Consider the following 12,795-nt stretch of genomic DNA (forward strand, 5'->3'; position numbering starts at 1 on the left):
ATGACTGTCAACATGTACTTGAAACCTTTATTCAATCGGGAATACGGTATCATCTCAACAAGGTCCGCCTGGAATAAATCATCAATTCCACGAACTATGACTTTGCGACGAAGGTATTTTCGTCTAGCAGGAGCATGAAGTTCGTGAGCGATTCCGGTTCGACTCATTGTATGTAGCCGGCTTCCCTCAGTTCTTCAAGTATGGAGACTATTTCGTTGATGTGCGAATATAGTCCATCCACGGTAACCTCCTACTTTTTTAAACGAACCTTTGAAAAAACACACCAGGATGCAGCATGTTTGGTTCGTTTGCAAAAATACTTTCCATCATATGCATATTAAACATGAATTAACACTAAATTACCGTATAATGATGTTAAATAAAATTTTACAAAAAAAGTAACTATCTATGTACAATATTATTAATATTAATGATCTCGCATGTGTGTAAATGAAACAGTGAGAGAAGTGGTGTGTTGGCAATGATTAGAACGAAATAGTTCCATAGCCAAAATATATATTTTTTGACTTTCCGCGTGTATTTAAGAATTTGTGTGGGTATTTGTTAAGTTTGAACATTTTTTTAAATCTCTGGTGAAATAAAAACGTTATGTTAACGGTAAAAAAATATTACGTGCCGAAACCGTGGTCGCGCATTAATAATGTTAATAGTCACTTGTTTGTTTTCTCTTTCAGCCGTTTGCAGTCTGCACTCTTTACGCCATATTGCAGTGTGTTTTAATATATTACTGACCGTGAAATAACGTACAGTTTGTGTTTCAGGATTTTGTGTTAATATTGTGTATTTTAACTTTGTTATATTATTTATTATCTACTATTGTAATGATGGAATTTGTTATCGTTTTGATATTTTGTGTGGTTCTTGTGATTGCTGTAATGGTAATTGGTTCCGGGATGGGGAAAGCTACTTCTTCGCAGCGTCAGATGGACATCATTAACGTCGCTCAGAACTTATATGTTTTAATTAGGAAAGGCGACTTGAAGAAATGTGACGTTACGCAGACGACCGCGTTTCTTCTCAACATCGCAAAGTCAACTGTTCTCAAGTAAGTAGGCTTTTTTCGTTTTCATGCACGTAAAAAAAATATCGACTGTGTCCTAAGTATTGTCGGCCTGTGTTTTAACTCACGAGGTTTTTTGTGTTTTATTTCCAATTTATATTTTTTGGTGTGAGACAACACCGCCATGTGGCGTCTCTGTTGAAAAGTTAACCTAAAATCATATTAGGCCTACTCAGGTCCTAACAATAACAATATAGGCACTTTCAAGTATTTTTATGGGTGTGATACACGTTTGTTTATAACGATGTTTATAAACTTTATGATAGGTTTAACTATAACATAAGGGAGTGATTTTATAATTTGCATTTAATTAGTTTTTCATCTGTTTGGGAGATCACAAAATAAATAAAAAAACACTTCATTAATTTCGTGGACAAAGTCTGTCATGTTTCCATTTAGTGACCACAAAGCAAATATTTGTGACAAAATGCCATATTTGGAACACTGCCTAACTGCGTATTGTGAACGGGTCCCCGGAAAAGTGTTATGACAAATGTTTTTTTTTTGTTAGGTACTACAAGAAAGACATTGAAGAAGTTTCAACACCAGGAAAAAAGAGGAAAAAAAGGCCACAGGAAGGAAAGGCACTTGACACAGTCGACGATTTCACAGTAAATGCAATCAGGAATGCAATTTACAGGATGTACGCTGAAGGTAAAAATTTGATACTGAAGAGTAGTTTCAATATCACTGGGGTACAGGGGCGTAGCCAGGGGGAGGGTTTTAGGGGTTCAAACCCCCCCCGAAATATTCAAAATATCTCATTAATATATACTGAAATATTAACACTTGTTCCACGGTAATTGCTCACTATTACAACAATGTTTTGAACATGCCGCGCTGCCGCCGCACGCCGCCGATTATCCAATGACACTGCCCGCATCATCGTATTCGTTTGGTAACCTTAGACTTGATTTCGTGTTGTAACCCGCGCCGCGCATGCATCCGTTGCGTGCAATCAGCTCGGCTATCGCCAGTCTCCACCGATCCCTTGCCACCGATCACTGAATCTGTGTACCGTGTACTGTGAAGTGTGGACAATTGGACATAGTTATTTGTGTGATCATTGCTCTGGCTGTGATTTCACTTCGAGTAACTTAAGTGGCCACTGGCCATATTACAGGAGTAAGTAAATTGTAATCTTCTTTACTTACTATAAAATTAATTCGCTTCCCGCTTTTGTCTGGTTGTCTCTATAGCTGTTAGTTTGCAACTCTGTACGCCTAGATCTTCTAAACTACTCAACTTATGTTAAGGCTGTAAGGGTATATTATCGTAATATACATATACACCTTTAGAGAAATTCGAAACTTCATTCGGTGAACAGTTCCAGTCGCCGAGAAGCCATCGTGGATTAGAAAGTTGTTTTGTTTACATCAAATTTTTATTTTTTTTTTGTTTGCTGATTTCGCTTAGAAAACTTTGCTAATTCTATTTTAATATTAATTATATAAGAGTAAAATTACGTTTTTTATAACCTTGTGTTTTGTAAAACTATGAATCAGTAACGGCTTTGTTTGGAGTTTCGGGCTCGCTGCATGTGACTGGTCCTCGTCGCGGCGGGCGGCATTTCAAATGTTTGAATAAAGCTGGAATCACAATACCACGACGGCTCCGACACGACAGGTCCGACAAGCTCAATAGCCAATGAAATGCAATGTCACCGTGACGTCACTCCGTCAGAAAACGCACCCCGACGGCCCGCAACGAATAGATTTTATTTCTAATTCCGTCGTGTCGTACGGCCCGACAGAAAACAAAACGGCAACGGAAAGGAAACAGTACGGAACTAAATTTCAAAAATATTTACCTACTTCGTAATTTTGTTTAACATGCGAGTGAGTTTTATATCTTGCCTTCATCTGTTTGTACAAATTTAATCGTGTTTATGGTTAAAGTTGTTATTGTAGATTGGTGAAGTTTGAATTTAATAATGAATGAGTTTAGCGAATAACTAAATATTAATAAAGTTAAGGCTGAATCTATTTTGTAAGGCATTAGGTTGAAAAACTGCCATAATTATCCTAACAAATAGCGAGAAAAAAGCATGGGCTGTAATAGCATCATCTGTTTCTCTTTCAATTATTTTTTTAAACGTCAGATATACTTTATTTTATGAAAATAATTTGTTTGGAACGATTTGCCGACAGCCAAATCAGAAATCGTCGGGTTGAATATTGTCGTGGCATTGTGACCCTAGGCTATTAAATCTGTCGTGCTGCAATGCTGTACGACGGTTTGTCGGGCCTGTCGTGTCGGACCCGTCGTGGCATTGTGATTCCAGCTTAATAGTGCCGCGGCCCATGGCATGCTGAGACTTTAAAACATCAAAAAGTTTTGATTTGTTCCTTTGAAACTTTTAGCGTCTCCCGCATTAGGGGAAGCTTAATTTTGAACAAATAATATGTGAAAAGTGGTTTGTTATGCCAAAATACAGTAAAACAGTGCGGGTTAAGTGAAATTTGGCTGCACAAATTAATGCAAGAAATTTCATGATTCGGTGACGTAAATATTTGTAAGCTATATTTGGCCGTATTATACATGCATATTATAGTAGAGAAAATTCTAGAAAGATTTGTAATGATGTCGTAAAAAAAGTTTCTTTTTTTTTCCATATTGAATGTTAATTAATAGTATACATAGCAAATGCAATGTTCTTTAATGTTATTTCTGACGTGATAATGTCTTATACCTCGATGAACGCTGGCTGCACGAACGAAAAAGTGTCCCATTCCGTTTGAGCCGAGTGTTTCCATTGTCGTGGTTTACATTGTTTATTACAAAAATAAAAAAACCTTAAAATTAACGAGTGCGAATAAATGTTACATTTATCGAAAAAAATGTAATTTACAACTTACTCCTTCTTTGTATTATACAAAATAATGATAATTCAGTGATATAATAATTAAATAATTCAATTCAGACGACTCGCGCGGTTAGCACATAGCACTGTTGCTGTAATGTACTTAATGAATAATTTCAGTTACATTAATTTTAATATTAACTCTTATTATTTAGTTGTAATTTTTATTTTTCTTTCTAGGTACGAGTTTCATGTTGTCGAGAAATGGAGGGAAAAAAAAGAAAAGGCGATAAGTTTAAGGGTATGGACTACTGGAAAAAGTGGTGTGGTCAAGCGGTTTCCAGTAAGGAAACACATTTGGCTACTGAAACTACAACAAGCTTGCGCGCTGCTGGTAATGAGACTGTGGTGGCAAGTGAGCCTTCGACCTCAGTTACAGAATCGAACGACAAAGTCGAGTCAGTGGCACCTGTGACCTCAGTTACAGTATCTAACGACGAATTCGAGTCAGTGGTGCCTGCAGCCTGTTTAATGGGTACGACCAACCAGCCTACGTTTATTCAGGAACCGACCAGCTTGCCTGTTTCATCATCATCTCATCCTGTAGCTAAACTGGACGTTGGTTTTTATTCGAATCAAGATGAAATGGTGAATGAATATATAAAAGTCCAAATTTTAAAAGTCCCTTGGACCCCACCCAAAGATTATAAGTTTCCCATTTCCACAAAACGAAATTTGCGCTTTCAACTTAAATGGATAGAGAGATTCCCCTGGTTGTCATATTCTGAATATAAAAGTGGAGCATTCTGCAGAATTTGTGTTGTAATGGGACGTTCACTTGAAGGTAAAGGCAGCCATCAGCGAATTGGCCAGCTTGTAACCGAGCCATTCTGCAAGTGGAAAAATGCATTAGAAATATTTGAAACTCATGCAAAAACAGGATATCACAAGAGAAATTTGGAACTTGCAGAAAACTTTCTTAAAGTAACATCTTTGCAGGCTTTTTCAGTCAGTGAGCAGTTGTCTTCTGAGAGAAAGAGGCAGCAAGAAGAAAACCGAAAGAAATTAATCCCTATCGTAAAAGGAATAATTTTTTGCGGTAAACAAGGCATCCCATTAAGAGGTAAAATAGATTCTGGGCGGATTGTACCAGAGCCTGATCAACCACTGCAGAATGATGGTAATTTTCGGGCACTGTTGCGGTACGGAGCTGAGTCTGGGGATAAAGATCTTTCTGAGCATTTGGCCACTTCTCAGAAGAATGCTCTTTACACAAGCCCTCAGATCCAAAATGAAATAATAGACATTTGTGGTGAAATAATTCAACATAAGATAATCGAAGAAGTAAAGAAAGCCCGATTATTTGCTATTCTCGCTGACGAAACTACTGACATCTCGCGTGTGGAGCAAGTCTCGCTGTGTTTGCGATATGTTGATTTGAAGGATGTTGAACATCATAAAGTTAAGGAGATGTTTCTCGAGTACATTCCTACTGTTGATGTCACAGGATCCGGCCTAGCAAATCTAATTATTACAGCTCTGAAAAGGCATGGGCTTGAGTGTTCTCATGTGGTTGGTCAAGGTTACGATGGGGCTGCAGCTATGAGTGGGTATTTGCACGGGGCCCAAGCTTATGTTCGTCGAGAATGTGCTCTTGCTCTTTATGTACACTGTAGTGCACACTCTCTCAACCTTGCAATTGCTGACTCATGTTCACAAGCAGATATCCGAAATTGTGTTGGGATTGTACAGTCTGTCGGTTCGTATTTCAGACATTCCGCTCAACGCACTGCTGTTTTGAAAGACAAAATTCGAGAGTTGTTACCCGCCGATCACCAAAAAAGCCTGCTTGTAATGTGCGAAACACGGTGGGTCAACAAGCATGAAGCTGTCATGAGATTCAAAGAAATTTATCCAGCGATTGTCAATGCTCTCGAAGAACTCCAATCTAGCCATAATAAGGAAACATCACAACAAGCCGTCCAAATGCTTAACACACTTCGATCTTCGAATTTTGTGATGTCCTTAGTGATTCTTGAGAAAGTCATGAGCTATACATTGTCGTTATCCAAACAGCTGCAAACAGCTAACACCGACCTGATTACAGCATTCAGCCATGTGGATGATGTTATTAATACCTTGCAACTTCTGAGGAATAAAGTTGATGACGAGTATCCTCATATTTTTGAAGAAGCAAAGGTTTTGCTCGAAGAAAATGGCGGTATACTGCAGATGCCACGCATAGTCGGAAGGCAGTTGAACCGCTCAAACATTCCTGCGTCTGATACATGCTCGCATTACAAAATAAATTTCTTCATCCCATTCCTTGACCATACCATTCAACAATTGAACGAAAGGTTTACGAAGCACCGTAAAGTAGTGACTGCACTTTCTGGTATCTTGCCATCAAATTTCGCAGCCAGTTCTGAAATTGAAGAGGCAGTTTGTATGTACTCTTCAGTGCTTCCCGAAAGAAGTACATCTGTAGTCAAAGCAGAACTAGATGTGTGGAAAGCAGTGATGACAAACACCTCCCCTACTCCAAAATCTGCTTTGGAATGCCTAGATAAGTGCGATCAAAAACTATATCCAAATGTTTACACATTGCTACAAATTTTGGCTACCATACCTGTTTCCACTGCTACCCCAGAAAGGACGTTTTCAAGCCTAAGGAGACTGAAAAACTACTTACGCAACACAACCAGTGAAAACAGACTGAACGGTTTGGCTCTTATGAATATACACTATGGGGCAGAAATAGATGCGGATGAAGTAGTGGACATATTCAAAATGAAAAACAGAAGAATAATTCTATAAGTGTAATTGTGTATGCAGTATGCACTTTCTATTCACGTGTATATTAATGTTGCATTGTTTTGTCATTTTATTTTGTAAACCCCCCCCAAAACTGAAATCTGGCTACGCCCATGCTGGGGTAGGCCCTACTTAATTGTATTCATTTCATATATCCATATGCAGATTGACCGGTTCAGTTTTTTTCCCGATATCATCTGTCCTTTAAAAATACTTAACATTTTTGGGTGGTTTGTTAGGTTTCTTTATTGATATGGTATTGATATATAGAATATTGTGCAACATATGAAATAGGTACACGTCCTTTTAAGGTTAGGTTAAAGATAGAAAGAAAATTGTTACATTCTAAAACTACAAGTAATGTTTATATCGTTATACACAGTATACATATTAAATAACCTCAACTTTTATGATGTATCAGAAGGTTAAATAATGACTATTTCCAGTATCAATAATATCCAGTTGTGCGCTTTAGCAGTAATTGGTTACAAATTAGTGAGTTGTGGTCTAAGCAAGCATGGTTATTAAAAAAAAATTGGGATACTTAATTGGCTAAATTGTACTGTGTGGCAGGGTCCAGTACAATATATATTCTATTGCAAAATAGTGTCATGCCCCGCCTAACCCTTTAGAAAATATAGGGGTATTGTTATTTTATAAACAATAGGCCTACTTCATTGTAATGAAGTATCATATGAAAACACAACTTAGCCAGACAAACTGTGTGTTAGTGTATGAAGTAACAGAAGGTTATAAAACAGTAAAAGTTTAGTATCGCGTATCCGATTCGATACATTGATCCTGATCGCATGATCCTGCAAATATTGATCCTGTGATTGATGATGCTTGCTTTTCTAATTTATTACGTTTAAAAATCCTGTACAAAACCAAAACTAAAAACCTGTGATGTAGTAATGAGTTATGATTTAAAGTTGAATAATAATGAAAATATATATGTTTTATTAAACTTATGATAATTATTCTTGCTATACCACAATATTTGATTATGTTCAGGATCTTTGATCTGAATAAATGAAAAAAAGCATGCACCACACGATCAATAGGATGTACAGGTTCATGCATAAAGATCTAGGGATCACATGGGATACACGATACAAAACATTTACCTATAACACAGTGTAGAGCTTGTAACTTATTGATTGCTAAATTGAATGCTGAAATACTAATGTTTTACACAACTTCAATACAAACGCGCAATATAATCATCATATCATTGCAGACAAAAATACTGCAATGTAGAATTCCTCTAAGCAAACTACAAAATTTAAATTAATTTAAAAGTATTTTTGAAATGTAAGTTTATTAAAACTATTTAATAAATGTAAATTGTGCACTTAAATTATCTTCTACGGGGTTGTGGTTTCGCTTAGTTTTGTGTACCTATGTTATTTCATGTATTGTTAATGTATGCAATAAATTTACAGGTTTGAATGTTACAGTCGACACCATTTTGAAAGAAATCAGGGAAAGACAAATAGATTATTATGGTGGAAGATCAAGTCTTCATAAATTGTTAAAGAAGATGGGATTTTCATGGACAACTGTTGATGGACGAAAAGCTTTGATAGAGAATGAAAACATAGTATTGAAGCGAATAGATTTCTTGAGAAAGTATAAAGAAGAAAAAGAAAGAGGTGCCAATTTCATATTTGTTGATGAAACATGGATTTTCCAGAGAGGCAAGGCATTAATTTATTTGAAAATTTGTTCTGTGGTCCAATACAAAGTATTTCATTTCCATTTCATATATTTTTCAGGAACTGTATCAAAGTCATGGCAGGACAAGAGTCTACAATCTGCGAAGAGACGTACTGTTGGAGATGGTAAAAGGTTTATTGTTGTTAATGCTGGAGGGCGCACTGGCTTTGTGCCAGGAGCAGGATTACTTTTTGTTTCAGGTCAGAAGACTGCAGACTACCATGTCGAGATGAATGGGGAAACTTTCTTGATGTGGTTTGAAGACATGTTGGTGCATCTTGAGGAACCCAGTGTCATCATAATGGACAATGCTTCATATCACAGCACCCAGGTATGTGCAATGGTAAAGCAGTGTCTTTTTATTGCTCAAATTGTAATGTGAAAAATTTACATGTGTTTATTATTGTGTATAAGTACGAATATTCGAGACTAATAAATTTTGCCAGCAATAATTGTTATCTTAATAGTATGCCTACACTACATTTTTATAAACTATAATGTTTGAGCTGAAATTGATTACACACACACACAGATATATATATATATATATATATATATATATATATATAATGTAATTGAATTACATCATAGTGCAAACTAATTTAGTAGAGGATTTGAAATAACAAATAAAATTTTTTTATTGCAAATAGCATTTGAAAATGACATAATTACTTGTTTGGTAAAAGGACCCACTTTATGAATGCTCTGTTGCCCTACTTAATAAATTAAAATAATATTTTCAAAAATATTTCTAGTCACTAAACTAACATGCTTTGTTAAATTTAGAAATTCATTACGACAATATGCCAAAACACATGTTTGCTTTGCATAAGTACAGTAGAACCCTGTTATAATTTGTTTTTAAGGGGCTACAAGAAAAAAAAACATAAGCAGGAAATTCAATTTAGTACTTTTTAGTGTGGATTTATTGCCAATGGACTCAACAATCTGCATAAAGATATATTTGATGCTCCAATTTGCTTGTAGCAAGCCAAAAACAATTTTTCTTTAACATCATGGTGCTTCCAGCTTCTATCTGCTTTGTCTTTACTTACACATTGTCTCATTGCTGTAAAATTGTCTCATTTCTGTATAATTGTCATAATTCACGACAGTGTTTACAGTGGAAATGCTTAAGTCCAGTTCTTTTGCCACTTGAACATGTGATTTAAGTGAATACATTTGAAAACACACAGAATGGCTAAAAATTTATGAATTTATTTGTTTTCCAAGGGTGTCAACAGGCAGTTAACTGCTAACATACACATATACATAGACAGTATAGACAAAGGCTTTTAATTTTTTTCGTCTTCTAAAATTTTATGAAGTGAACATTACAAGCACGAAACGCATAATTTGTGAAACATTATATCCAGGAATTAAATACATTGTCCTTATAGGGAAAATATTGGACTTGAAAAATAATACATTATAGGCAGGAAAACTTTATAAGCAGTAAAATTGTAACAGGGTTCTACTGTCATGAATTCTTATCAGCTACTTGAGTATTTAGTTAAATGTTGGCATAACGTAGGTTGAGAAAACACCTACAACGAACTGGACCAAGGATGCACTGATCGCGTGGCTGGAGAAGAATGAGATAAAACATGAAAATAATTTGTTGAAAGTGGAGCTGCTGAGAATAGCTAAACAAAACAAGCCCCGAATACGGTATATTATTTCGTTTTTTTTACAGCATTTCTTTAAAAGTGAGATAGTTGCAAAAAATTACGTATACGCCTTGTTCTAACACACTTTTCAGATATGAGGTAGACGAGTTGGCTCGTAACTATGGCCACGAAATTCTACGACTCCCACCCTATCACTGCCACTATAATGCAATCGAACTAGTTTGGGCTCAATGTAAACACCATTACAATAGTAACGTGGGGCGGGCCAAGAGATTTGACAATGATGCAGTTGCAGCCATCTGGAAAGAGGCTCTTGATGCTTCCACACCAGAGAGGTATTTTCATGTTGCATGACCAATGGGGTATTCCTTTTGAAGTAGAAATTGTTTTATTTTCCTGTAGAACATTCCTCAAGCTTCAGCAAAACCCTTACCATACATTTTTACATAATACGTAAGTATTGTTGCCTAGCAGCCTGGTCCTACCATTCCTTTTGATAACTTTGTGTGCTAGTGTGTGTATAGTGTGATTATCATTTTGTGTATATTCATATACCAGTAATACAGTTTTAAAACAATTGGTAAAAATAAGTGGTTTGAATTTGTGTAGTTGTCGTTTTGAAAATGTGTTGCATGTATGTGTTTGTAATTTTATTCCCATGTGATTCATACATATCTGTGTAGTTTCTAGATCTAACAGTGGTGACTTATTTGCAAGGTTTTTTTTTTTTGTAATTGCAGTCCATTTGCAATTGTTTCATTTCCATAAATAGTTTTGTATTTATTAGTAATTGTGATATTACTTTCTGTTATGCTTAATCTTGTGTCAATGACTTTAAAGTTATGGTGGGTTCAGTGCTGTAGGCAGATTTCAATATTCAGATAAAATTTCAACGTAGAGAATTTTGAATATTTTCATCTAGCGAACTTGAATAGGTATTTACACATGTAGTTCTTGCACATTAGTATTTTCAAAAGTTATGTTATTATAGTGAAATACATATACAGTAAATCATCAAAACTATTCAAAAAATTAAATTTTCGCTATATCTCACTGTTTTTGTCTGGGACAAATTTTAACCAAAAACAAACACAAAAGTTATGAAATAAATATTTTATCATATGCATTCTAAACCTTTATTGATAACATAGAAAATATTTACAGCTTTATTATATCTTGAATAAACCACTATAAATTTTTTTTTTTTTTCAGATAACATAAAACAAAACATGTTACTTCAAGTATTAAATAATAGCTTTGATAGTTGAGGAAAACACATTAAATGAGTTTTGTTGTGTTTGAAAATAATTTCTTGTGGAGTGAGTTCAAAATTGTATGTAATAAAGAGCATGCCATGCATTGTTTACTATGCCGTTTTGACAGAAACAAACATATTTTGTTATAGAGTGGTTTTTGCTATAAACAGGTCATTTATATAGAGGTTTTACTGTATACATTAATTTTTTTAGATGGGCGAGGTGTGTGGATCACGTGGAGAAGCTAATTCAAGCAGACTGGGAGAGAGAAGTCCACATAGACAGCGGCACCATTCCTCCACTCATTATCCACCTCGGCGAGGATAGTTCAAGTGAAGACAGTGACAGCGAAGAATTTGAGGTTACGACACAGCAAGTAGATGGAGACAGTGAAGTACTGGCAGTTCCTCTTGATGATTTACCCGGGTGTTCTTATTGAGGTCTGTATGTAATAAACACCTGGGCAACTGTAAGTATTGGGGTTTGAAACATTTTTTTTCTTTTATGCATTCCCATTAAGTATGTTGATTACTGGAACTTTATGTATTAACTTTATATTACACATATTATAAAATTAATAATAAATTTCATTTCTGGATTCGTATAGGTGTATGTGAAACATTTTATTTTGTTGTGTCTCTTCATTTTTCAGTGAACTTACTTGGAAAACAAAAAGCCAGTCCCCATCCAGGGCCACAAATAAATAATGCATATAAGTGGTATAGAAATTACTGTCAATTCTTTACCACAATTTTACTGTTCATAAAATTATGATTTTGTCTAATAAGTATACTCAGGAAAATGTATATAACCATATTTTTATTTGTGGCCTTAACCGGCAAAATGGTAGGGGTTTATTAAATAAAAGAAGAAAATTCATTTTTAAATGTTTTCATCTGAATTTGTTAATTTTATTAAACCTTTAATCCTTAGTCTTTTCCAGATTGCTTAGATGGACAGCCATATGTATAATTTACAATACTTTTTTTTTCAGATGCAGAAAACTGTGTTGAACTGTACTAAAGGATGATATTTATTGCTTACATAAATGTTGTAAATTTATATGTTCTCCTAAAAATTTACTTTAAATTATATGTTATTTCTTTAGCTAACAAACTTATTTTTTAATATTTTTACCATTGGGTATCATAAATGTTATGAACATATACATGTATACTTAGATCATATTCAAATTACTTATATATATATACATACACACACACACATTGTTTTGACAGCTGGTGATTGTAAACAAACCATTTGACATTTGTCACATGGCAATGTTTTTGTTTACATACGGCGGAAGGATACATAGTGACATTAAAGTAGATCCGGTGAAAAGCAGGGCTTCAGAAAAGTAGGAGGTTACCGTGGATGGACTATAGTTTCCTACGCTAAGCGAAGCATGTAGAATTCTAAGGCGATCAACTAATTCATTAGGATCGTCCCAATATACATAGTCAAATATCTGACCACTTTCTAGCTTTTTTA

General features: G+C 35.1%; 1 protein-coding gene across 3 annotated transcripts; it reads left to right on the forward strand.

Moving 5' to 3' along the window:
• Positions 1 to 670: 670 nt before the first annotated feature.
• Positions 671 to 12,455, forward strand: LOC134527208 (uncharacterized). Of its 3 annotated transcripts, XM_063359674.1 has the most exons (6): positions 671 to 1,066; positions 1,593 to 1,735; positions 8,144 to 8,748; positions 9,952 to 10,088; positions 10,180 to 10,383; positions 11,518 to 12,455. In XM_063359674.1, the coding sequence occupies exons 1-6, from the start codon at positions 843 to 845 to the stop codon at positions 11,741 to 11,743; spliced, it is 1,539 nt and encodes a 512-aa protein (XP_063215744.1). In that variant the 5' UTR covers positions 671 to 842; the 3' UTR covers positions 11,744 to 12,455. The 3 variants fall into 3 exon arrangements, with proteins under 3 accessions (XP_063215744.1, XP_063215745.1, XP_063215746.1); XM_063359675.1 differs by lacking the exon at positions 10,180 to 10,383 and having other exon boundaries at positions 674 to 1,066; XM_063359676.1 differs by lacking the exons at positions 9,952 to 10,088; positions 10,180 to 10,383 and having other exon boundaries at positions 678 to 1,066.
• Positions 12,456 to 12,795: the final 340 nt, after the last annotated feature.

The sequence above is a fragment of the Bacillus rossius genome, chromosome 1, assembly GCF_032445375.1.
Source record: "Bacillus rossius redtenbacheri isolate Brsri chromosome 1, Brsri_v3, whole genome shotgun sequence".
Taxonomy (NCBI): domain Eukaryota; kingdom Metazoa; phylum Arthropoda; class Insecta; order Phasmatodea; family Bacillidae; genus Bacillus; species Bacillus rossius.